At 35.6% G+C, this 26,341-nt stretch overlaps 1 protein-coding gene and 1 pseudogene across 8 annotated transcripts in view; one reads left to right on the top strand and one right to left on the bottom strand.

Annotated features, from left to right (window-relative positions):
• SLC38A6 (solute carrier family 38 member 6) overlaps positions 1 to 26,341 on the bottom strand; it is a 97,176-nt gene that overhangs the window by 40,223 nt on the left and 30,612 nt on the right. For all 8 annotated transcript variants that reach the window (XR_006603736.1, XR_006603734.1, XR_006603735.1 and 5 more), the window contains 7 exons: positions 24,677 to 24,755; positions 14,573 to 14,655; positions 14,043 to 14,101; positions 6,585 to 6,650; positions 6,299 to 6,352; positions 4,358 to 4,437; positions 3,596 to 3,696 (listed from right to left, as the gene is read on the bottom strand). Coding sequence is in view for 5 of the 8 variants with exons in the window: in XM_045070192.1 (XP_044926127.1) it covers positions 3,596 to 3,696; positions 4,358 to 4,437; positions 6,299 to 6,352; positions 6,585 to 6,650; positions 14,043 to 14,101; positions 14,573 to 14,655; positions 24,677 to 24,755 (522 nt within the window). In the remaining 3 variants the exon portion in view is untranslated. The remainder of the gene's footprint in view (positions 1 to 3,595; positions 3,697 to 4,357; positions 4,438 to 6,298; positions 6,353 to 6,584; positions 6,651 to 14,042; positions 14,102 to 14,572; positions 14,656 to 24,676; positions 24,756 to 26,341) is intronic.
• Positions 6,982 to 9,688, top strand: LOC106005628 (annotated as a pseudogene).

Here is a 26,341-nt window from a genome sequence, read left to right as displayed (position 1 = left end):
TGTAGTCTGACAAAATTGAGATATTAACCAAGCCCTGGGAGCACGGGATAAAAGGATCCCAAGCAGCTTCAGAAGCCTGAAGAACTAGATTTATTATAAATTCAAACTATCTGTTACATATCCACTTTCTACTTTCCCAGGTCTGAGACAGTCAATTCTGTGTTCTTAGCTGAGCCTTAACATATGTAAGGGATAGAGTACAACACACTTCCCTGAATTCAGATAAATCCCTATAAATCTCAGTAAGGATCTGACGGTGATCTCTTCAAGTTATGTATGCCATTAAGTCAGGAGGCTGTCCTGTGTAAGACACATTGTCAAATCATATGAAGTTCATAAAGATTACCAGAGAGTAGCAGAAAGATCACTGGATTCGTATTCAGGAGACATGCTACTAAGTGTATGACTGACAGGTCACTTCACTTCTTTGGGCTTCAGCTGCTCATTTACGAAATGAGTTGGAAGGCCTCAACTTATGACTACTAGCCCTTTTGATAATTGTTCAATCAACATTTTTTTTCCATAAGACTGATGGCTACTGTTATCTCGATAGAAATATACCATAAAAGATGCTCCTCAAATATAATTAACCCCCCACAAGCTAATGTAAACAGCAAAATCAGTATCTGAATCCTATAAAACTTTTTTTGAAGATTTTATTTATTTATTTATTTGAGAGAGAGAGAGAGAGAGAGCAAGCATGCAAGAGAGCACAAGCAGGGGGAGCAGCAGAGGAAGAGGGAGAAGCAGGCTCCCTGCTCAGCAGCCTGCTGACCAGGGAGCCTGATGTGGAACTCATTCCCAGGATTCTGAGATCATGACCTGAGCTGAAAGGAGACGTTTAACTGACTGAGCCACCCAGGCACCCTAGCTGAATCTTTGTGTGTCTCTGGAGGAGAATTACTTTTATATCATTCTTTTTAATCTATCTATCACCTACCTATGTGTTCACGTAACAACACGTGGGCAGGTATACAGACAGGCAGGTAGGTATGTAGGTAGGCAGGTAGGTAGGCAGATAAAGATACACAGATATGCCTGCAGCTTAAGTGAGCCAGGTTCTTCCAAAAGCTCACTAACCAAAACTTGTTATGAAATGAAAGAATGATGAAGGGATGAAGGAAATCTAGGTTCTACAGTGTAATTCCCTATGAGGCAAAATGGTAACAAAAGCACTGACTCTGGAGAAAGGTCAGAACTGGATTCAAATCGCAGCTCGTTATTCATTAGCTGCAGGTATCTGGCCAGCCGAACCATTCACCCTATGTGAACCTCTAAGGGTTCAATTAAGCAATGTATACAATATCCTGGGCACTCACGGAATAAATTTTAGCTCAAAAGATGTATTAGTGGCTATCCTTTCTCTACTTTCCCTTCAGTCTAAGCTTTCTTACAATTTAGTACAGCAACTCATGGTCATTCACATAACTATTCCTCAGGAATCCTGGAGAATGGCAGGCCATTTGTGGTTTCTTCCAGAAAGCTATTTATCCATGAGGAGGAGGAGGTCTATTTTTTGGATTTTTTTCTCAATGTCAAAGATCTCTAAATAGAAAAGTATTTGTGCCAGGTGACAGTTTTACCTTAGAAAAATATACAGCTATTCTGTTATATTAAGTTTCTGCTGAGCCCCAACAAGGAACCTGCTACAGTATCCTACTGACATAGAAAAGTACTACTGAGGTCAAGTCTGTGCAAAAGTTTAAAAATCCAACAACCAAAACTAGAGCTTATGTAGTTCAAGAATCCTGTTTCATCAGCAATGATCAAAAAAGCTTAACCATCTGCCTTAAATTTCTTTGTAGTTTATCCAGCAGGGTACCATAGTCATGCTGAAAATAAAGCTTTTCCTGATGGTGTACACAGAGCTTTACTATACTCCTCTTATCTACATGAGTATAAAAAGCAAGAGCAGATTTAAATTAATGAATAGCCTTTATTACCGTTAAAATAGCACAGATAATAAGAAAGGGACTACACAGCAATTACAATTTTCTCATATGCTGAGAACTCCAAGACCATATTTAAACACAGTACTGGAGACTTACCATATTTAACTTAAATTCCATTAAAGATAGTGAGAAGTAAAGGTCTGAAAAACTCAACACCTGAAGTTATAAAATAACTACAATACTAATGATAATAATAGTAGTAACCACCAGTAGTAGCTCTTCTTTGTGGAAGGCTGCTATGTGCCAGATATTATATCAGGCATGTTTAACTCATTTCCTCCTCAATACAACTCTACATAATTATCCCTGTCACAGATTAGGAGATGAAGAGATTACAAGGTGACCTTCCTGTTCAAGGTCACATTAGCTATTTAGAGCAGACTAGTTTTCCGTACCACATTTGTTGGATTTCAAAATCATACTCTTTCCAATGGGATTAGGAAAGGTAGCTGGTTTAGTAAAGGTAGCTGTGGAAGTAAACATTGTCCAAAAACTTGTCAGACTTGGAAAAACTCTGGGAGAGAAGGAAAGTGCCATTAGAAGTAATCATGGCTGTTTAACACCTGCAGCACAGGCACAAGGGTATCAACCATGAAATTAATCAGTCATAACAGCTAAATATCACCAGAGCTATAATAGCCATTTACTTGGAGAGTTGTTATAAAAGCACTCAGAAGCTGAAAAATGTAATAAAAATTGACAAACTGTGTGCAATTTGTTATAAGGGCTTTGTTTGCAAATTAAATATGTTTGCAAATTAAAGAGCCTACAACATTTTCCTTGTTCTAGACTTCTAAGTTTTACTTTTTCTTAAGGTTCTTCTTGGACAGGGAAAAAAACACATACCAAGCAGGCAATTTTCCAAAAATAAATAAAAATTTACTTTTATTGTAAGAATTTAAAAAAATCCTTTACAGAATTTATGGGAAAAGATCATGGTGCATCATGGAATGCACATTGTCAAATTGTGTGAAGCAAGTCTGAAGGCATACGACCATAACCTAAGCATATAACCATAACCAAGTGTAAACCCTTTCCTTTCTTAACTTGTTCTTCTGAAATTAAGATGATTGATTCTCCCTACCTCCCAAACTGAACTGCAGTGTAACATATTGAATTCTCAAATTAAAAAATAAAATCATTATTGCACATTTTTTTCTTGTGGAAAGACAACAATATCCCTAAGCTTACTTAGGTGTTTAAGAAAATTTTCATATGACATTATTAATCATTTTTTTAAAGATTTTATTTATTTATTTGACAGAGAGAGACACAGCGAGAGAGGTAACACAAGCAGGGAGCGGCAGAGAGAGAGGGGGAAGTAGGCTTCCTGCCGAGCATGCAGCCCAATGCGGGGCTTGATCCCAGGATCCTGGGATTGTGACCTGAGCTGAAAGCAGACACTTAACGAATGAGTCATCCAGGCGCCCCTGAAGTTATTAATCTTGAACTTGATCCACATGTATTAAAAGGAAGAAAATCAGTTTTTTTAAAGCCCATAAAGCTACTACAGTACTGCACTGAATTTTAGCAGCCTAAACAATTAACTTATTAATGAAAGGCAGAAACAAAGTCTATATTCAGGTGTGACATCAACTATAGAATGATTTCTTTTGTCATTGGTAATTAAATAATATACTTACCATAAAAAGTGAGGTACCCAAAGAGTGCAGATACAAAATAAATGAGAAAACTTAAAACAATTGCTGTATGGGTTACATTTTGCATTCTTTTCTTTGAAGGGCTAAAAGACAAAAATGGCAAAAGTAGAAACTATGATCTGAATTATATCTAAAGAAACAAATATCTCCCAAGCTAGTTGTCAAGAGGATTCCTTAATTGCTCAAGACCTACTTTATTAATAACTATATATCAGAATTTCTGATTTGAAATTACTGCGCAAAGATTATGCTTCCAGGAAACATTCTCAAGTTGGATGGAAATAACTCTCAATTGTTTTTATTTTTTTTTGTGTCTGTAGATATTTATTTTTTTTCCAACTTCAGGTTATCTTTATTAATAATATTAATAGGGATCACATTAAATTTATATATTAACTCGGAGAGAATTTGCATATTTAGCATATTGAGTTGTTCTTTTTTTACTTTTTTTTTTTTTTTAATTATGTTCAATAAGCCAGCATATCATCTGTTTTGTTTTAAACTAACACTTAGGGGCACCTGGCTGGCTCGGTTTGTAGGGCATGTTTTGGAGTTGTGAGTTCAAGCCCCACACTGGGTGCAGAATTTACTTAAAGACAAAATCTTCAAAACAAATAAATAAACTAACACTTAGAATCCAGTGATAGGAAAGAATGATTCATAAAGGAGTATGTCATTTGATCTGAAAGACTAAGTAAAAAGAAGTTCTTAATATACTTAAAATATTTCAGGATCCTATGGTACCTTTGAAGTTCACAGTATATTGGCAATATGGAGGTATGGCAGAGAAATGAAAAAGCCATGGTAGGTATGGCATAAACACTCTGGAAAAGAATTTAAAAAGATGAAATTATTAAATGCTGTTCTAGTGAAGCCACTACTTCAATTGATAATAAACTCAGGTCCAAAAAAAAAAAAAAAATCAATTTGGTCAAATTTATTTTAGCTTGCACAAATCATCTCTTTATAAAATAAGGTGTTTGGGGGCGCCTGGGTGGCTCGGTGGGTTAAGCCGCTGCCTTCGGCTCAGGTCATGATCTCAGGGTCCTGGGATCGAGTCCCACATCGGGCTCTCTGCTCGGCAGGGAGCCTGCTTCCTTCTCTCTCTCTCTGCCTGCCTCTCAGTGTACTTGTAATTTCTCTCTGTCAAATAAATAAATAAAATCTTTAAAAAAATAAAATAAAATAAAATAAGGTGTTTTGTTTTGTTTTTAAAGAGAGAGACACAAGTATGGTCACCAACAAATGTTTTGCTTGATTGTTTAGACCTCCTGTCCTAGCCACAGTATTTCTTGGCTGGCTTCTATAGCATGTTCATGGTACCACCCACCGAATCTAAGGGAATACTGAAAATACTAATCACATCTTAGCATTTTTAACTAGGATCTGTTTCAATGGGAATGAATATGATAAATTCTAGACTGACAAATTCTTAAAGATCCACTGAAATGCACAAACATAAGTGTTTTCTTAATTAAAATACTTAAGAGCCAGAGGAAGTTATAAAGCAAACAAAAATTATCGTCTAAGTGAAAATACTGTCTTTATATAATGAATGGTGATGATTTACTTTCTCTTTTTTACCATAAAAAGATTTCCCTCGAACAACTTGAGGCTCTTTGACAAAGACTCCAGATGAGTGAAGACCTGTCTTGAAATATAATGCCTCCTAAAATATCGGAAGGGAGCTGCAAAGGAAAGCTATCGCATTTCCTGAGGCTGGATTAGGGGAATGAGAATTTAATTCACAATTTCTTTTAAATATATTGCTCAATGTCCTGGCTTGTCAATTACTCTACAGAGATCTTTAAGGCAGATAGCCTTTACCGTGTAAAGGACGTAGTAATCTCCCTTACGGAGCCGGAGAGACATTTCTTATTGAAAAACTGGGGATAAAAAGGAAAATTCTTCATGGAGGACGTAGCACACTAACCTGCTACACTAACTGAGTTGTGCCGGAGTGGAGGGGATTCTAGTATCTGGGACTTAGATTTCAACAGAAGCAAAAAATGTAGAAGTTTCAGAAGAAACTGGTGGCAACGGGAAGACTTTGGGCTCTTCTGGAATAGTAAAGTAGACATCCATCCATATCACAGCTCCTGTCTCCTCTGCCAGTGCTCAGGGGCTCTTACAGACACTTCCAGGATCCTGGTTCCCAGAGATGGCAAGGAGACTTGGTCTTCTAGTCTCTACTCCAAGCATCATAAATTTCAACTTTGGAATGTCAGCCAGAAGATACATTGGCAACACTCACTTGCTGATCCAATGATGAGGCTGTTTAGCTACAGACCGAGGTTCTACTCACTGGGGAGGAGTTTTTGATATAATTGGCTATTTAGCTTTACAAGTCCAGAGGGCAACAGGAAGTCTGTATCCACAGAGGACCTTATTGGCCAGACCAGACATTTGGTAAATCTGTTCTTTTAGGCAGTGGCCCATTTAAAACAAGCTCCATTTAAAGGCATGCCAAAAAAAAAAAAAAAAAAAAAAAAAAAGGTGGCTGTTTCATAATGGGCCACCCTGTGTTAAATAATATTATTCTTCTGGTAGGCAACCCTATACTTAACACTTTCATGAAAATTAATTAGTTACAGGTACAAAGACCTAAGAGACCCTGTTATACAAATCTCTTAAAACTTGAAATGTGAAAAATCAACCAAAAGTATCTGTTAATAACTTACACACCTCTTTGGAGAAATGAAAGAGCCTTGGTTTACAATCATCTGTAGCATTTGAAATCTGTTTAAGAGAATTGAGGGGAAAAAGAGAAACCAGCAGTCATTAAAAGTCAGAATACATCAACAAAAATGATGTATTTATTATTAGTAGGCTTTCAAATAAAAATATTTCAAAAGAAAGTTCCAAATTGCAATATAGTCATTACTTTTTCATTAATTAGGAAAAAATTCATTATTAGTCTGATTCCTTTTTTAGCTTAAAAAAAAGGAAGAAACAAAATATAAACTATTACCTGGAAATATTGCTCTACATAATTTAATGGCAGAGGACAAGGAATGGACCACTTTTTAATTATTACCTGTAAAAATAAATAGAATCCACACTCGAGATTATTTCTTGTAAAATTCATGACAAGAAATTGATTTCAAACAGGTCAGCATTATTTTGATTAAACTAATACCATATCAAATAATAGCTATTTGATAGCTAAAGATTCTTTGCTCATATTGTTTTTTTCCAGTTAGAATGGGTCATCCTTTAACATGGTTACCTATCTTGAGGGGAGAGGGGATGCTGTATATCTGTCTAGCGGGGTTCTCCCCCATTAAAGATGGAGAGTCTTCTCATGTCAACTTTCAAAACCCCAAAAGCATCAAGGCATTAAAAAAAAGTACACTCAAAGTGGGAACATGATGTTTTTAGTGACAATGGTATATATACTATGGCTATTTGTGGACCTGGCACCAGTAGCAGATAGAGAAAAATTAACAGCAGTTTGGGAAATGGCCACAAGCAGAAAGAAGTAGGGAACTCATGCAAAGCAGGAATTTAGGGATTTCTGATGAAGAAGTTCTGCACTGCTGACTTTTTTAAGACTTGTATTACTTTTAACAAATGTAGATAAAGCAGGCTAAGAAAAGTGCACATAGCTAGCAAGCTCTAGCTGTTAAAAAGAAATCTTTAAAAAATTCAAAGAAATCCAGAGGGATGAAAATCTCTCGGGATTTTACTCTGGATTGTGGTACCACCCTCCTCGACCTACACTTGTGGTTGTGTGGACATTACCACTGTTGCAGTAGTTTCAGGGCACGTAATTACTCTGCAAATATTTGCTCCAGGCTGGAACCCAGCATCCACAGGGGCAAGGGAGAATAAAGGAAGCATTTGTCCTTAGCAGGAGACCAATAAGTAAATACTAGTCCTATTGCTCTTTGGTATTTATCTAGTTTTTGATTTTAACTAATTCAAACAAAATTTTATATACTGATAAAACAAATCTAAGAAAAACATACACTTCTATAGTTAAGTTAATGAGTGAGCTAAAGAATTACTCTTTATTAAAACCCTCACCAACTAAAAAGAAAAGGAAATGAAAGGATAAACTGAGCAAGTTGCTTGGATATTTCTAGGTAGGTTTTCAATATGAAATAAAACTAAATGGTCAACTTACCAAGACGGGGAAAAAAATCAAAAGCGATAATTTCAAATCTGTTTTCTGATATGTTTTCAAAAAAGTATGAGGAGGGGGCAAGACAGAAGCTAGAGCAGCAGTGTGGTTCCTGGTCTCTCTCTCAGCGCTACTTCAAATTCAGTGTTGCACATCTCCCCCTTAGTAGCAGTGGTGTGGAGGTGGCAGCAACCATGTACTGAGCACCTATGTACCAAGGACTTTGACAAGGTCGGAATGTGAGTGAGCTCATTTATTTTATTAGCTATTATTATTACTTGGCTTGGCAATCAAAATATTTCAAAACATGCTCCAAAATACAATATAATGATTCTTTCATTCATTTTTTAATAAATTTCTAATTAATGAAAAGGTCATTAGCAGTTTGGTATTATATTAACATAAAATTCAGTTACCATAGCTAATTTCCCTGCAGACTCCTATCCCAAGCCCAAGCCTGCCCAGTGGGATGGTGAGATCTGCTGTTCTATAAAGTACAGTACAGAATGGGAATAGAAAGACACCCAACAACAAAGTATGATGGGGAGGGCTTGCTCAGGTTGTAGATAGAACATGGTAAGAAGAGAACTCCAGGGGTTAGAAAGGCAGAGGGAAAAATAATTCACTGGCATCAAAGGCCCTTCTTTCTCTCTAAGTTCTTCTCATCTTTCGAGGTGCAGCTCAAGTTTAATTTCCTTCTCTCCGTCAACTGCTATGACTCTTATTCTGAAGCAAGTAAAGCAATAATTAATTATGTATTATCGACATGGTTCTCTGTTGTTTTCCAATCAATTTTTCTCATCTCTCCTATGAGACTGACAGATCCCTAAGAGCAGTGACCACCAGTCTATCTGAAGCACTGATCATGCCTCACTCAGTGCTCAGAACAAGCAAGGATTCTGACTATGAACCATCCACAAAGTTTTCTATTTTGATTACTGGCTCATTAAAATATTACTTAAAATACTAATCTGCATTCAAGACAGAACTTTTGGAAAGAATGGCAATCCATTTGTTTTCTAAAATGGACTGAAAAAGGTTAAGTCCATCTGGTTACTGTCATTCTGAGTCACTGCTAAAATAAAATGGATTTTAAAAATTTTAGATATTTCAGAGGGGGCAAAATTTTATTTTAAAATTTTTAGACAAAATAAAGATCTGGGACAACAGATAAGACTAGGTTTGGGGGCACCTGAGTGGCTCAGTTGGTTGAGCTTCAGACTCTTGATCTCAGCTCAGGTCCTGATCTCAGGGTCATGAGTTTGAGTCCTATGTTGGGCTCCACACTAGACCTGGAGACTGCTTTAAAAAAAAAATTTTTTTTTTAAAGACTTAAGTTTTGCATTCCATCTGGTAGCAGGCATCTGCTCCAAGGTCAGCCAAGATGGGCGTTTAAAGTACATCCAGGAGCTATGGAGGAAGAAGCAGTCTGGTGTAATGCACTTTCTTCTCAGGGTGCACTGCTGGCAGTACCCACAGCTCTGTAGGGCACCCCCCCACGCCGCAAATTCCCCACCAAAGCCAGCTGATAAAGCACATGGACTGGGGCCCAAGGCCAAGCAAGGTTATGTAATATATCAGATTCACCATAGTGGCCCCAAACGCCATTCCTAACAGTGAGACCTCGAGCAAGCCCGTCCCATCATGGTGCTAACCAGCTAAGGTTTCCCAGAAGCCTTCAGTGGGCTGCAGAGGAGCCAACTGGATGCCACTGTGGGTCTCTGAGAGTCCTGAATTCTTACTGGGTTGGCAAAGATTCCAGGTACAAATTCTTCGAGGTTATCCTCATTGATCCATTCCATAAAGCCATGAGAAGAAATCCTGACACCAAATCAGCCCACAAGCACCGGATGACACAAGGGCTGACATCTGCAGGCCACCAGAGCCGTGAGAAAGGGTCATGGGTTCCAGCACCCCATGAATGGTTCTTGCCTCAAGGCATGGGGTAGACACAATACTCTCTGCTAATATAAGGAATGTTTGTAAAATCCTTACCTGATCAACAATTTAGCTCAGTCATGGCTGCTTTAAAGTGTTCTTTGTCAAAATGAGTTCTCTGTAGATTGTTTCATGAATGCATTGTCAAATTATGAAAGTTAAAGTGCAATAATGTTTGAAGACTGTAAGTGATGGTGTGTCTTGTTCCTAATAAGATAAACGCTTTTGTCTTTGCTTTATGTCATTAGGGAGTTTATATGCCAGTGTTTAAAATGCTGTTCAGGGGGCACGTGGGTGGCTCAGTGGGTTAAGCCTCTGCCTTTGGCCCAGGTCATGATCCCAGGGTCCTGGGACCGAGCCCCTCATCGGGCTCTCTGCTCGGCAGAGAGCCTGCTTCCCCCTCTCTCTCTGCCTGCCTCTCTGCCTACTTGTGATCTCTCTCTCTCCGTCAAATAAATAAATAAAATCTTAAAAAAAATAAATAAAATGCTGTTCGGTATAATAGGTGTAAAATAAATTCCATAAAAGTGGATGGCAGAAGCTAGCCACATCATTTATGGGCACATGTAATGAAACCTACAGCTTCACTGGGGTGATATAATATTCTGCTGGTTTACTCTCAAATGGTTGTTTTTAGGGGTTTGGTAAGAACAAGCTTTTTAAATTGGATTTTGCTTGGAAATGTGAAGAAAATCCAAATCCCTTATCATGATCATATGCAGAATAATAAAGTTAACTAGGGCCCACATTTTTAGGTTTAATCCAATATTCCACTTAAGTAATTGTTGCTTTTCAAAGAATAGTTTTAAAGAATGCCACCATTTTTAGAAGAACTGAATAAACCTATTGTAAGAGGGTTCTCTTACAAATGAAAATAAATCCTCCTTAACCTAAGCAAAATTGCCTTGATTTCCATAGTACCACCGAGGTTCACATAAAAGGTGGAGGCTCTTGATTCTATCCCATGACTCTGTGGGATCCATAGAATACTGAATTTCATACAAAGCAGCCAGTAATGTATTTACACCAGTGTATATTAAAAACTAGTAAAATTGAATATTAGGTAAATGAGAAGAATCTACCTTAAGATTTGTAAGCTAGCAACCAATGCTAGGATTGGGAAACTGGCAGCCATCAGATAAGCTTTTAAATATGAGAGTAAAAAATTAAAGTCGTCTTTGATCAGAATTTTAAAAAAAGACTAAGTTACGATTTACATTATTTGGAGAGTGTAATTTAAGAAAGTAAAAGGTTTATTGACTGATTTTTTAAAAAAAATTTATCTTAAGAATTTAAAAAAATGTAATATAGATATTATATAGATTTATAAATACATATTGACCAAAACAATAAATGGAGCCATTGACACCATTCCAAAAAGTCTGGGTTGATATACACATGTATCCTTCCCTAACCACTATGTATTTCTAACCTAATTATTTAGAAAATATAAAATAAAAGTCACAATTAAAAGGAGCATTTTTTAAAAAGTGTACAGTGTCTTCACTGTGTCTTCACTGTCCCATTGTAGACCAAATTTAAGCTGTGCTCACCAGTAAAAATTTGAGCAGATGGTTTGTAAAGCATTACAATAAGTACAGAATAAGGGTCTTATTTCCATATGACTGTACAGTAAGAAATCTGCATCAAATTTAAGAGTAGCTGCCAGGACAGAAATGAATATTGTGAAAACTACAAAAGACATGCCATATCAATATATTTCACATGCTTCAAACTACTGGCTATAAAACCCAATTACTCTTACCTATGCAATGCTTGGATTGCCAATTATCTGTGAGGAAAAAACCGAGTGTTATCTAGACTGATTCTCTTTCACATCCATATGTTCCTTTGCATACATAGGTCATCCCTAACCATACAGATGTTTCTCAACCATCAGTTTATGAAACTGGACTACTTTCTAGCACCATATAGAAAAATAAACTCAAAATGGATTAAAGACCTTTAATTAGGAATAAACATGAGACCTAAAACCATAAAATTCCTAGAAGAGAACATAGGTAGTAATTTCTCTGAAATCAGCCATGGCAACATTTTTCTAGACATGTCTCCTAAGGCAAGGGAAATGAAAGCAAAAATAAACTATTTGGACTATGTTAAAATAAAAAGCTTTGGCACAGTGAAGGAAAAGCACAACAAAAAGGAAACCTACTGAATGGGAAAAGGTATTTGCAAATGATATACCTGATAAAGGGTATTCAAAATACATAAAGAACATATACAACTCAATGTCAAAAAACCAATTCAATTAAAAAATGGGCAGAGGACTTGAATAGACATTTTCCCAAACAGGACATATAGATGGCCAAAGGACACATGAAAAGATGTGTCTTTTTACTAATTATCAGGGAAATGCAAAGCAAAACCATAATGAAATGTTACCTTATACCTAACAGAATGACAAAATAAAAAAGACAAGAAATAACAAGTCCTGGTGAAGATTTAAAAAAATACAACCCTTGAGCACTGTTGAAGGGAATGTAAATTGGTACAGTCACTATAGAAAACAATATGGAGTTACCCCAAAATATTTAAAATAGAAATACCATATGATTCAATATTCCATTACTGGGTATTTACCCAAAGAAAACAAAAACAATAATTCAAAAAGATATATGCACCCCTACGCTTATTGTAGCACTATTTACAATAGCCAAGATATGGGAGCAACCTAAATACCCATCAATAGACAAATAGATAAGAAAGATGGGTGTGTGTGTGTGTGTGTGTGTGTACACACAATGGAATATCACAACGCCACAAAAAAGGGTAAGGTAGTGCCATTTGCAACAACATAGATGGACCTAGAGGGTATTTTGCTAAGTGAAATAAGACTGAAAAAGACAAATACCATATGATTTCACTCACTGTGGAATCTAAAAAAAAAAAAGCAAACCAAAAAACCAAAAAAACACCAAATGAATAAAAAACATAAAGCAGAATCAGACCTATAAAAACAGAGAACAAACCGATAGTGGCCAGAGGAAAGCAGGGAAGAGGGGTGGGCAAAATGGATAAAGGAGAGTAGAAGAAATAGTCCCCCGGTTGTGGAATGAATAAGTCATGGAAATAAAAGGCCCAGCATAAGGAACATAGTTAATGATACTGAAATAGCATTGTATGGTGACAGATGACAGCTATAGTCACGGTGAGCAAAGCACAGTGTATAAACTTATCAAATCACTGTTGTACACCTGAAACTAATGTAACACTGTGTCAACTATACTCAAAAAATAAAGTGCCACTGCGAAAAAGAGTCCATTTATGGTGAGAATAACTATTGTCTCCCTTTTCAATGTGGAACCTAAAAAGTGTATGTCCAGGGGTGCCTGGGTGGCTCAGTGGGTTAAGCCTCTGCCTTCGGCTCGGGTCATGATCCCAGGGTTCTGGGATTGAGCCCTGCATGGGGCTCTCTGCTAGGCGGGGAGCCTGCTTCCCCCCTCTCTCTCTGCCTGCCTCTCTTCCTGCTTGTGATTTCTCTCTGTCAAATAAATAAATAAAATCTTAAAAAAAAAAAAAGTGTATGTTCATGAATGTTACCTAAACTTACTGTGGTAATCATTTTGCTATATATATAAGTCAAGTCTTTATGCTGTACACATTTAAGCTTATACAGTGATGTATGTAAATCATATCTAAATTAATTGAAGGGGGAAAAAGTATATGTTCAATTCATTTGTCTCTAAGATAGAAGTCAGACAATTTGAGGTGGGGAGGGCAATGATTTTTAATGCTGATAAATTCAACAAATGATTAAATGTAAACACTGTTAAGTATTTTAGTTTTAAGAGCATCCATTAAAGTATTTCTGAACACTAACACCAGGGTTCCTTCCACTTCATTTAAATGATCTAAAGTTGTTTCACCTCTGCATCCCAACAGATAGTTCAACCTAAATTAAATGCATCCTGGATTGTTATGACAACTTGAAAATCTGGCTCGATAATATGGTTTAACTACTGAGGTGTTGTGTTGCTCCTTTGGGTACCATTTTTCTTTGACTCATTTTCAACAATAAAGAAGCGTTTAATCACATACACACCCAGTATTATACAGAAATAAACGGATACACACATCGACGCAAAGAATTAAACTTCATCTAAGGTTTTAACAGAGTCAGTGTGCTTTCCTTTCTAGTTAACCAAGAGATACTGGATTTGAAAGGATGTTCTAGCTAAGCCTCTTCAAAATAGGTACAATAATTTTGTGGAATAAAAGTGCTTTCAGTAACACACTGAAATAAAACTCTGACAGAAAACAGAGTTAAAAGATAAAAAGAAGATATTAACACAGTAAGTTCAATTTTAGTGAGGAGATAAGCAATATACTGTATTTTAAACTTACCACGAGAGCAAAGAACACCATAAAGAAAAATGATAAACTACTTGTGTAGCCAAGAAAGCCTGTAAAATAACAGTAAAATAAAAAGCAATTTATAAGGAAAGTGATCCTAACATACAGCTAAAGCTATACATCTTGGGCATGTTTTCTATTACAGTGCTTGGTATCTGGGGCTTAGGGCTGAGAATAACAACATTCCAACTATCTGTCACAGATCATTTATGCAGCTCTGTACAGCAGAATTGGAACTGGCTTACCACTAATGGTACACTGTAAGGAAAGGCTGCTCTTTAATGTTCCACTGTAAAGATTTTATTTTAGTGGGGCAGACAAAATACTACTACAAACCAAGTAATAGGCTAACTAAGCAAGGCTGAAGGCTGAACAACCTAAAATAAGTCCAAGTTCAGAATTATTCACTGTTACCACCCTTCTGCTAAAAATGTGGTACTGTGAAATTTAAAAGCCCCTTAACGTTATCTTCTTTCTTCCTTCTTTCCAAACAAAAACTGTCTTCTTCTCTAAAGACTTACCTATTTTAGGAAGAAGTGCAAGAGGGAACACAATGCCAACACAAATGATTATTAGTAGTGTTTGTCCATCAAGATACCAAGACCTAGTAGAAAAAAAAATAGTCCTATCTTAGGCACAGGAATCCAGTGCTTGTGTTTACACACACACACACACACACACACACACACACACAGTTATAACCATTACAACCACCCATTAGGAAAAGCCTACTTCCTTTCATTAAAATATATTCTTGAGAAATCCCATTATTCTTATTAATGAATTTATATTTAAAAAGGTATCAAAACAATGAGATGTCATTTTTCAACTACCAAATTAGCAAGTATTTAAAAGTAAGATAATAGTCAATGTCGGTGAGGAGTGACAAGGTGTACACAAACTGGTGAAGGTAGGGGTGCCTGGATGGTTGAATCTGACTGTTGTTTTTGGCTGTTGAATCAGTCGGTTGAATCTGGCTGTTGTTTTTGGCTCCTCATGATCTGAGAGTCCTGGGATTGAGCCCCAGGGTCAGCTTCTGCGCTCAGCGGGGAATCTGCTTGAGTATTCTCTCCCTCTTCCTCTGCCCCTCCCTCATGCTCAAGTGCACACACACTCTTTCTCTAAAATAAATAAATAAATCTTTAAAAGTGGTGAAGGTAAAAACTGTGTATATTACCTTTCTGGAAAGCAATTTGGCAAAAGATATTGAAAATTTTCAAATATGTAATACTTATAAAAGATTATTAAAAATAAACAATCAGGGACGCCTGGGTGGCTTAGTCAAGTTAAGTGTCTGACTCTTAATTTTGGCTCAGGTCATGATCTCAGGGTCATGAAATGGAGCCTCCAGATGGCCCTGTGCTGGGTATAGAGCATGCTTCGATTTTCCCCCATCTCCCTCTGCCTGCCCCCACTCCTCCCTGCTCATATGTATCCACTCTCTCTCAAAAAATAAATGAATAAATAATCAGTTGGAGTGCCTGGGAGGCTCAGCCAGTTAAGTGTCTGTCTGACCCTTGATTTCAGAATTTCAGCCCAGTTTTTGATCTCAGGGTCATGAGTTAAAGCCCTGCACTGGGCTCCATGCCAGGTGTGGAGCCTACTTAAAAGTATGATGATGTATTTGATTACTAAAAAAAACCTGAATGAACATTAACAAAAGAGCCAGAAGGATATTCTTAAAATACCAGAAGGAGACATTTCTGTGTGGTAGCAATATCAGCAATTTTTATTTTTTTCCTTGTTTGCATATAGATGGTTTCAATTTTCCAATATAAAATACATGTGTGGAAATTTTTTAAAAGTTAGAGTTAATTCCCCAAGAATTTAATAGTAAAGACTTCACTTTAGTATGTAAAGGACAAACAATTCATGAAAGAAGTACAACTAGTAAATACACATGAAGAAAAATCCAATCTCTGGTGCTAATTAAAGAAATAAATATGAGGCTGTTGAAATTAAACTAGTAAAATTATTCAACAAGTAATATTCAAGGATGTGGCACAACTGGTCCTTCAGGCATTGCTAGTGATCTTGTCAATCAGTACTACTTCTGGGAAAATAATGACATTACGTAGCAAATGCAATAAAAACATGGTACTCTAAGAAAATAATCTATAATTTAAAGAATTCTATGTGCATGAAGCTATGAATACAACATTACTGTAACATTAAGAAGGTGGAGGGAAGTCACATATATTTAACAAAAGAAAATATTAGGCCAATAAAAGCATATTCAGTGGAATGCTATGCAGCTAGAAAAAAAGACAATTTAGTAAAATGGAAAATACTAACAATGAAAATATAAAATATATGATTTTTAACAATGTTTTAAAAAGCTTTTTGAGAAAAACTAAAAGGATAAAACAGTGATTAGGTAAGAGATGTTATTATGTCTGATTTTTATTTGCTTTCTTTTCTGAATTTTCTATAATCTTTTCACTGAAACATGCACATATACACACATGAAGAGTAGTAACCAAGTATAGTTAATGTCAATATGGCAGCTGGAGCATCAAAGACAACAGGGATTTTTTTTTCCCCCAAATCAGTTGGCAGGGTGCCTGTGTGACCCCAGTGGGTTAAAGCCTCTGCCTTCAGCTCAGGTCATGATCCCAGGGTCCTGGGATCGAGCCCCACATCAGGCTCTCTGCTCGGTAGGGAGCCTGCTTCCCCATCTCTCTCGCTGCCTGCCTCTCTGCCTACCTGTGATCTCTCTATCAAATAAATAAATGAAATCAGGGTCAAATCATTTGGCAGATACTCTCAGAATTCCCAGCTGGTGAAAATGCATCCTCTTTTTCTACCAAGTAGCTAAAGTCACCCACTGACATGTTAAGTTAAGAAAATGGATACATTCCTGGAAACATAATATATCAAAATCATGAGAAATAATAAATATGAACAGAGCAATAATGAGTAAAGAAAATGAATCAGTGTCAAGAACTTCCCAACAAAGAAATCCCCAGAACCAGATAGTTTTACTGGTGAATTCTACCAAATATTTAAAGAAGAATTCATGCCAATCCTCAAACTCTTCTAAAAAACTGAAGAGAGGGGAATACTCCCAAACTCACTTGACAAGGGTAGCATACTCTTATACAAAAGCCAGATAAGGACACTACAAAAAAAGAGAACTACACATCAATATCCCTGATGAATACAGATGCAAAAATCCTCAACAAAATATTAGCAAAATGAAAACAATGGCACATTAAAAACATCATACACAATGATTAAGTTGAATTTATCCCCAGAATGCAAGAGTGGCTGAACATATGCAAATCAATAAATATGTTACAGCGTATTAACAGGATGAAAGATAAAAATCATACGATCATCTCAACAGATGCAGAAAAAGCATCTGACGAAATACAACAAAACTTTTATAATAAAAGCCTTCAACAAATTGGGTAGAGAAGGAATATACCTCAATATAATATAGGCCATATACAACAAACCTATAGCTAACATCATATTCAAGAGTGAAAGGTTGAAAGCTTTTTCTCTAAGATCAGGAACAACAGGGTGTCCACTCTCACCACTTTTATTAAACATAGTACTGGGAATCTTAGCTAGAATAAATCAGGCACGATAAAAATAAATAAATAAAAGGCATCCAAATTGGAAAGGAAATAGTAACTCTGTATTTGCAATCATATGATCTTATAGGGAGACTATCCTAAAGACTCCACCAAAATGGCTATTAGAACTAATGGACACATTCAGTAAAGTTGCAGTTAACAAAATCAACATACGGAAATCGGTTACCTTTCTATACACTAACAACAAAATATCTGAAAAAGAAATAAAACAATCCCATTTACAATAGCATCAAAAAAATTAAAATATGTAGGAATAAATTTAACCAAGCAAGTAGAAGATGGGTACACTGAAAACGACAAGATAGAACTCCAATGGCAGAATTTGAAGAAGAAACAAATGGAAAGATAACCTGTCTATGTTCATGGATAGGAAAAATTCATTTGTTAAAATGTCCATGCTACCCAAAGCTATCTATAGATTTAATGCAATCCCTATCAAGATTTGAATGATACTTTTTACAGAAATAGAACTATCCTAAAATTTGTATGGAACCACAAAAGATCCCACAGAGCCAAAGTAACCCTGAGAGGGAAAACAAAACATCATACTTCCTGATCTCAAACTGTACTACAACGCTGCTGTAGTTATCAAAGCAGTATAGTACTGGCAAAAAAATAGACACATAGGCCAATGGAATGAATAAAGAGCTCAGAAATAACTCTGTACCCATATACAGCCAAACTGATACTTTCAAGGGAGCCAAGAGCGCTCAATGTGGGAAAAGTGTCTTCCGTGAACAGTGTTAAGAAAACCAGATAAACACATGCAAAAAGTGAAATTGGTCTCCTCTCTTATACCACTCACAAAAATTAACCTGGAGTGGATTAAACAGATTAAAGACTTAAATGTAGCACCTGAAACCATAAAACATGAAAACATAGGGGGAAAGTTCCTTGACATCAGCCTTGGCAATAATTTTTTGGATATGATACCAAAAGCACAGCAACAGAAGTAAAAATAAGTAGGGTTACATCAAACATGCAAAAAGCTTTTGCACAGCAAAACAAACAATAAACAAAGTGAAGAGGCAATCTATGGAATAAAAGAAAATATTTGCAAACCATATAATTGATAGGTGGTTAATCCAATTGAAAAATGCACAGAGGAAAACAACGGCCATTTTTCCAAAGACATACAAATGGCCAACAAGTACATGAAAAGATGCTCAACATCACTAATCATCACAAAATACAAATTAAAACCACAGTGAGAGACCACCTCACACTTGTTAGCATGAGTATCAAAAAGAAAAGCAATAACAAGTGTTGGTGAGGAAATGGAGATAAAGCAATCCTTGTGCACTGTCAGTGAGAAGGTGAACTGGTTCAGCCACTATGGAAAATAGTATGGAGGTTCCTGAAAAAATTAAAAATAGGGGCATCTGGGTGGCTCAGTCGGTTGAGCGTCTGGCTCTTGATTTCAGCTCAGGTCATGATCTCAGGGTCTTTGGATGGAGCCTAGCAAGCAGGAGTGCTCAGCCAGGAAGCTGCTTGTCAATTTCTCTCCCTCTCCCTACCTCCCCCCTCGTGTACATGCATGAGCTTGCATAAATAAATACATCTTTTTAAAAAATTAAGTGATCCTGCAATGCGCTTCTGAGTGATATATCCAAAGGAAATGAAAACACGATATTGAAAAGATATCTGCTTTTCCATATTTATTGCAGCATTTACTCACAGTAGGTAAGATATGGAAACAACCTAAGTGTTTGTCAATGGATGAATGAATAAAGACGTGGAGGTATGTATGTAGGCATTTATTTTTAAATACCATATATATATAATATATGTGAAATAATGGAATATTATTCAGCCATGAGAAAGAAGGAAATCTTGCCATTTGTGACAGCATGGTTGGATTATGAGGGTGTTATGGTAAGAGACAGAAGTCAGGCAGAAAGACATCATTACTGTTTATCACTTACATGTAGAATCAGAAAAAGCCAACCTCGTGGAAACACAGTAGAATGGTGGTTAGCAGGACTGGGGGTAGAGGAGCCAAGGGAACTGCAATGTTGGTCAAATGGTACAAACTTACAGTTATGAGATGAGTAAATTCTGGGGATTGTGATTGTAGTTAACAATAATAACATACCTGAAAGTTGCTTAGAGAGTAGATCTTAAATCTAACAGTGATGGTGGGGTTAGCTAACACCACTGTGGTAATCATACTAGAATATAAAAGTGTATCAAAATGTTGTACACCTTAAATTTATACAATGTTACATGTTAATTATATTTCTTTTTTTTTTTAAGATTTTGTTTATTTATTTGACAGACAGAGATATCACAAGTAGGCAGAGAGGCAGGCAGAGAGAGAGAAGAGGAAGCAGGCTCCCTGCTGAGCAGAGAGCCCGATGTGGGGCTCAATTCCAGGACCCTGAGATCATGACCTGAGCAGAAGGCAGAGGCTTTAACCCACTGAGCCACCCAGGCGCCCCGTTAATTATATTTCAATTTAAAAAGAATGAAAGAAAAGGTTTTCCCCCACATGGGTTTCAGCCCCTGGCTTCTAACATGGACTTCATGATTCACTGTGTCTCTTTTTTATTCCTGGTTTCAGAGAAAATCCTTTGTAATCTATCTTTAGTGGGTATTGGTGGGTGCCAACAACTTCCTTTTAAACAGAACAAAAGAGGGAGCAGCAGCAGAAATAGCACCATGATCACAACTTTCCCTTTATCACTCTAATTCATGTCTTTAGGAAATGCCTGTGTCAGATCCTAAAACCTGTGAGTACTAGCACAAGTATCACTAGTACTCACAGACCCAAAGCTGTGCTCCCTGCATTTATATGAGCCTCTCAATCCCTGTATGGAGGAGGACCTAAGGGTACAGATATTAAGAATACAAAATGATACTGCGCAGGTTCATCTTCTAGTCACTCTTGAGTAAGTATCAAAATGGGAACCTCAAAACATCCCTCATTGAGGAACACTTTGCAACTAAATTTCTGGAGCCGGCAAAAAGCCCAGGGCTCTACACTTAAAATCTTCTTCCTTCAGGGACCCAATATCAGAGCCAGACAATTGCAGTGTCAGGAGGAAAAAGACCCAATGCAGCAGCAGAGCAGATTCCATGTGTTAGCTCTGTTGTCCCTACCATCATGAAGGTGGAGTTGTGCAATGGGCACATTCATCCTTAGGATCCAAAACTCTTCTCTTGCATAAGAATAAACATTTTGAAATCCTGAACTTTACAACTTATACTATTATCACTAGACTATGTCAGACCACAATTCACTCTTGCCCAGAAGCCACAAGACTGCCCAGAGTACTGAACTGTGGGACTGAAAACAACGTCACCGCCTCTCAGCAGTCTCTCAGCGTCACTGTTATGGTATGTTAGTGCAAGAAGAGACCTCAGAGATCCTTTGAGTCAACAACTTCATCTTATATGTCTGTAAAAGCAGCAAAAAGATGAGAATGATCTTAGTGACAGGAGAAATGGAAATAATCTCTACCCCCCTCCCCTTTTAAATGATTTATTTGAGAGAGAGAGAGAGAGAGTGCGCATGCACACAAGCAAGGGGAGACATAGGAGGAAAGGGATAGAGACAGGCACAAGGCTCCATTTCACAAGCCTGAGATCATGACCTGAGCCGAAACTAAGAGTAGACGCATAACAGACTAAGCCACCCAGGCGTTCCTGATCTCTATTATTGAATAGTCACTCTTGAGTTTACGGTATTTTTCAGCTACTGCCTCATTTTTCTCAAGATGGTGCTTTCCTTTACACTCTCCTAGTCACAGGATTGAATTTTAAATTACTAATATCAAAAGAACTTTATTGCAAAATATAATTTCTCTATCCCTGGCTTGGCTTCTGGTTATTATTAATCATTTCTTATACTTATTAAGGTAGATTAATAAAGCCAATTATAAACACAGTGCTTTTATTTATCATTCAACTATAAGGCAATTCAGTAACATATACTAAAGGTAGTTTAGATTTGATATGCATGTCACAGGCAACTGAATTGTGTTTGGCAATGGATATTTTCCAAAGAACAGAGATGATTAAACTTGGAAAATTAAACCCAGCCCGAGAAATACAAACCAGCAAAAAGTAATCTCCAAAAGCACATATTAAATAAGTATATTTTATAAATCAAGATTTTAGAAGAATATACTACCCTTAAATTTTTTCCTAAGAGGAGAAAAAGAATTATCTAACAGAACCCCTGTTTTCCTACTGTAATCTAAATATGCATTCCTTTAAGCCAAAAGAATTAGAGTAAAAGTTTTATACTTCCTAGAAAACTTGTTTGATCTATGGATTTAATCCTATATGATAAAAATGTTCCAAGTATGAAATATAGAGTATAAATCTTTAGCTGTATTGCAAATGCTTTGGCATGCAGATGCTTTTTTCCATATTTTAATGAAAACCAGATTTATTTATAAGTTGCTTTAATTTCATTCTCGAATGGAATGGAACAAGAGTATCATATGTTCTGAATTAGGATCTTACTCACATCCCATATCAATTATGTAACTCAAATGCAAGACAACTTAATTGTGTCAATCATATTCCACTGACAAGATCATTAAATGTTAACAGAGAGCTTCCAACTTTTAACAGCCATAGATTTTTAAAATATAAATTATTCTCCAAAAAGTACAGATGCCTCATACAAGTTTGGGATAAGTATTATAGCTTCTGACTTCTAACAGTAATTGTTGAAATTAGAATATTATGAACATAAAGTTTCTTTTTGATAACATCTTTATAAAGGCTTATATTTCACAAAGGTACATCAAATCTCACAGAAAATAAGCACACATGAAAGACCTTAAGTGCAATTTATTGTCAATCAAACCCTAAAATAAAAGCATAACAATATCACATTGATCTCAGAAAAAATAATGCTACGTAACTTTATTTAGAAATAAACTGTCCTAGGTAGTTGTCAATTACCATAATATTTGTTTCTTAATTATTTTACAGCATTAAGCTTTGAAGATTGGTGATTTATCTGCATTCTAACCACTTAATACAGTCTCTTATTGGAGTTTTTTACAACTCTGAAATATAAAACAAGCAAATGTACTTCATGTATAAAACAAGATGAGGCTGTTAGAGAGGTGTACAATTTTCAACAAAACAGAGATGATGCAAACTGGTCATAGTATTTTGAAGTATACCTTAAAAAATTCATTTCTGACATATAAAAATATCATTTTAATCAATTTTCTACTAATATGAGTAAGATGGGGGTTAATTTTTATTTTTTTAAACAAATGAGGAAAAAACCCAACAAAATAAATGGTAACTGATTTAAAGTGAAAGCTATGGCAAAAGTATCACATTTAGAGAAAGAAGACCTAAGTTTTAATAGCAGTTCTGTCTCATACTACCGTAATTATTTCTAAAATTTTATAAGCATGTTATCCCTCCTCTTTCCACAAGGCATATAGCAATTAAAAAAATGTAAAAAGAAGTCACCAAATTCAGGAGCAGGGAAAAGGCAAACACGTGACAACTACTGGGATTAACAGTTTATGCAGTATATTCAAATTTGACTCTGACCTCCCTGGCAGAGCAAACAAGGAAAATCGACCTTAATATAATTATTATTATTGAAATTTCTTTATTTTTAATTGAGGATGTATCTGACATTCAACATTCAGGAATTTAATTCTCCACATTTACACTATGCTATCAGCTTACAAGAGCATATATATATATATATATATTTATAAATATATAAATGATGATCAAATAAGATATTATATATATATTTATATATATATATTAATATAAATTAATATAAATATATATATATAATATCTTATTTGATCATCTCAACAACTTTCTTAAGAAGGCAATATTGGTATGTCCATTAAGACAGGTGAAGAAACCTAAGGCTCAAAATTAAGTTGTATGGCCAGAAGAAGTAAAATCAATTACCTGAGGTCACTGACATGGATAGAACACATGTCTCCTTACTCCTCGTCTAACATTCCTGATTCTACTTCTCATTGCCTTGAGTTCTTAGCCCTACACTATAAATTTGTCACACAGAATTTTTTGAGTAATGGAAATTGTCCTGAATATTTTTACAGCAAATGAAAAAGTGAACTTCACATAGCTCTTTCTTATAGCAATTGTTCATCAAACTAAGGGCATAAAACTTAAATGAATATGGAAACCCTACAAGCAATAAAGTACTACAGAAAGGCACAGTATCTTCTGATGATGAAAAATCATTAAAGACTTCCAGTTCCTATTCAGATCTAAAGTATACCATACTTGCCTTTTATATAAATATGTATTTGCAGTTGTCTAAGTAGAACTTTTTCATGGAAGTCGAGTTGTAAAAGCTAAAAAAGTTTAAAAATTTGCCCTGCAGTCCAGAACAAGTACAAATATTAGAGCAAAACAACCAAATATTTAAGTCCAAAAGTCTGATGGGTTTTTGTGTTGTTGTTTAGAAAGTGTGTGAAATAACTTGATGACACTTAAAAAAATTTATTCTCTCTTTTCCAGTGTATTTTTCTAAAAATTTCTTTTCCTATGCAATGAAAGGAAAAGTAAAATAGTTTGCTTTCCCATAGAAAGAGATGAGTCAATAGTCTTTATTTTTTTTGAGTCAATAGTCTTTAGAACCCAGTATTTTATAAATAATAAAGGAGAAAGGAAGTATAATGTGGTTTAGTATTGTTTATAGTATTGTTAAAAACCAGGAAATGAAATCATTAAGTCCCTGCAAATCATTTATTTTTTCAAACCATGCTTTAGAATAGCAATCTCACAAGTGCGGCTGTAACTTTACCACCACGGTTTGTGGAGAAGTGACAGCAGTGTGATCCCCTCCCCCCCTTTGTTTAAGACATTTATACTCCGTACTTCTCACCATTCCCCATTCCTACCTGAGTCTTTCACAGTCCCAGAAATTTCTCCCTTCCTATTCTCCAAGAGAGAGTTCCCCCCTGTCCTGCCCATTTTACCATATCATTAATAAATACTTATTGAATTAACAAATGAGTGGATACAACATGAAATATTTTTTCTTACCCAGTATGGTCTCCAGACAAAAATTCTGAAATAGCAGCAGGAAGCTCTGTTTTAATAATTAAAAGATAAGATGACATAGCTGCAAAAAGGATAAAAATAGTTCCTATTAGAATTCTATAATTTTTAGTCATTTAAGAATAATCTATACAGAAACACAGATGTCCATTAGGACTTTGACGACATGTGGAAGATTAACTCATACTGCACTATCCCAAAGGTATAGACACACCAGGAATGGAGATAAGTAACTTTGCAGAGAATAACTGGTAGTTCATTAAGTAGTCTTTGTTTACATTTCAAACCCAATACAAACTGTTTAGGTAAGAGAAATGGTTTAATTACAGGCCATTTACAAATAAAATTTTCTTTGAAGTTTTGCATAAATTTGTGTATGTTTTCAACCCTGTTCAAGGCATCAGAAGTTAGTTTAGCAATAACTGATAAAGAAGCAGGAGTTTAATAAGTACAGCTAATAATTTTGATTACTTGTTTCTTCTTACTAGAGAGAGACAGGCCCCCAGAAGTCTCCCTCTCTCCCACTCCCTCTTCCTTTCACTGCTTGCCCCCAACACACATAACATTATGCATGTTATTATAAAACAGAAATGAAATGTATTATGAATTACATTTTAAATTGTCCCTAAAAGTGATTAGAAAAGATTCAATGGAAACCATTATGCATATTAAAGGGACAAGACTTACAACTTTTATTCCATTTTATTAACAGTTGGGATCACCTTTATTATGCAATCACAACCTGAAGCTAACACTGCTTCTTATATTTTAACTGACAGGATCCAAGAAAGAACTAGCTTTTTTAGCATTTTAATAATGATCCTATTTCTGATGTAGCTATTAAAAAAAAACAAATCCTATAAACCTTCTATCATATATTAGGAAATTTTTTAGTATGGTCACAAAATATAGAACTCACTTATAGGTAAATACTTGAGTTTAAGCTTATATGTTTAAGTATATAGTAACCCAGATGACTGGAATCAGATCTCAGTTTAACAGAGTAATAATCTCTCTTTCCCCCAGAGATTAAGGATATATTAAAAAAGGACCAACAAGAATATATCCAAGAAGAATAAAGAGTGTACTCTGTATGCACATTAATTTTATTACTTATTTATATTTCAGGAAACATTTCAGTTTCTCCTTAGACCTACAAAAACTAAGAAAACAAATGAATGCCAAGTCTGAATGGTAAAAACTGATTAAAAGGTTCAAATGTTTAAGAAGAAGAGTGTGTTTTTTTCAAACAACATATGTAAACATAGCTAAATTTTTCCACAATTATTACAGTGCTGTGTGGCTAAGGAAAAAAAGGAAATATACTAGTTGCTATATAAATTTATATGAAGATAGACAATAAGCAGATACACATAATTTTTTAAGTAAAATGACATACCCATGGCAAAATAAAATTTAGAATAGTTAATACTCACTTCTCTGTAATGAGAATACATATATATGCATTTTCCAGTTTATGACTGGAAAATTTATTCTTCCCCCAAAATGCAGTTGTTGAAGTACAGCTTTTTCCCCAAGAAGTACAGTACCTTTCTTCAAACTCATTTTGTTTGGGGACATTACAATGATTATATATGAAAAGGTGTTCTGTATTGTTCATACTGTCAAAAGGAAAAATGCTATCAATTT

Source organism: Mustela putorius, unplaced genomic scaffold (genome assembly GCF_011764305.1).
Source record: "Mustela putorius furo isolate JIRA1106 unplaced genomic scaffold, ASM1176430v1.1 tig00000129_pilon_pilon_pilon, whole genome shotgun sequence".
NCBI classification, from domain to species: domain Eukaryota; kingdom Metazoa; phylum Chordata; class Mammalia; order Carnivora; family Mustelidae; genus Mustela; species Mustela putorius.
This window is presented reverse-complemented; position numbering and strand designations above follow the sequence as displayed.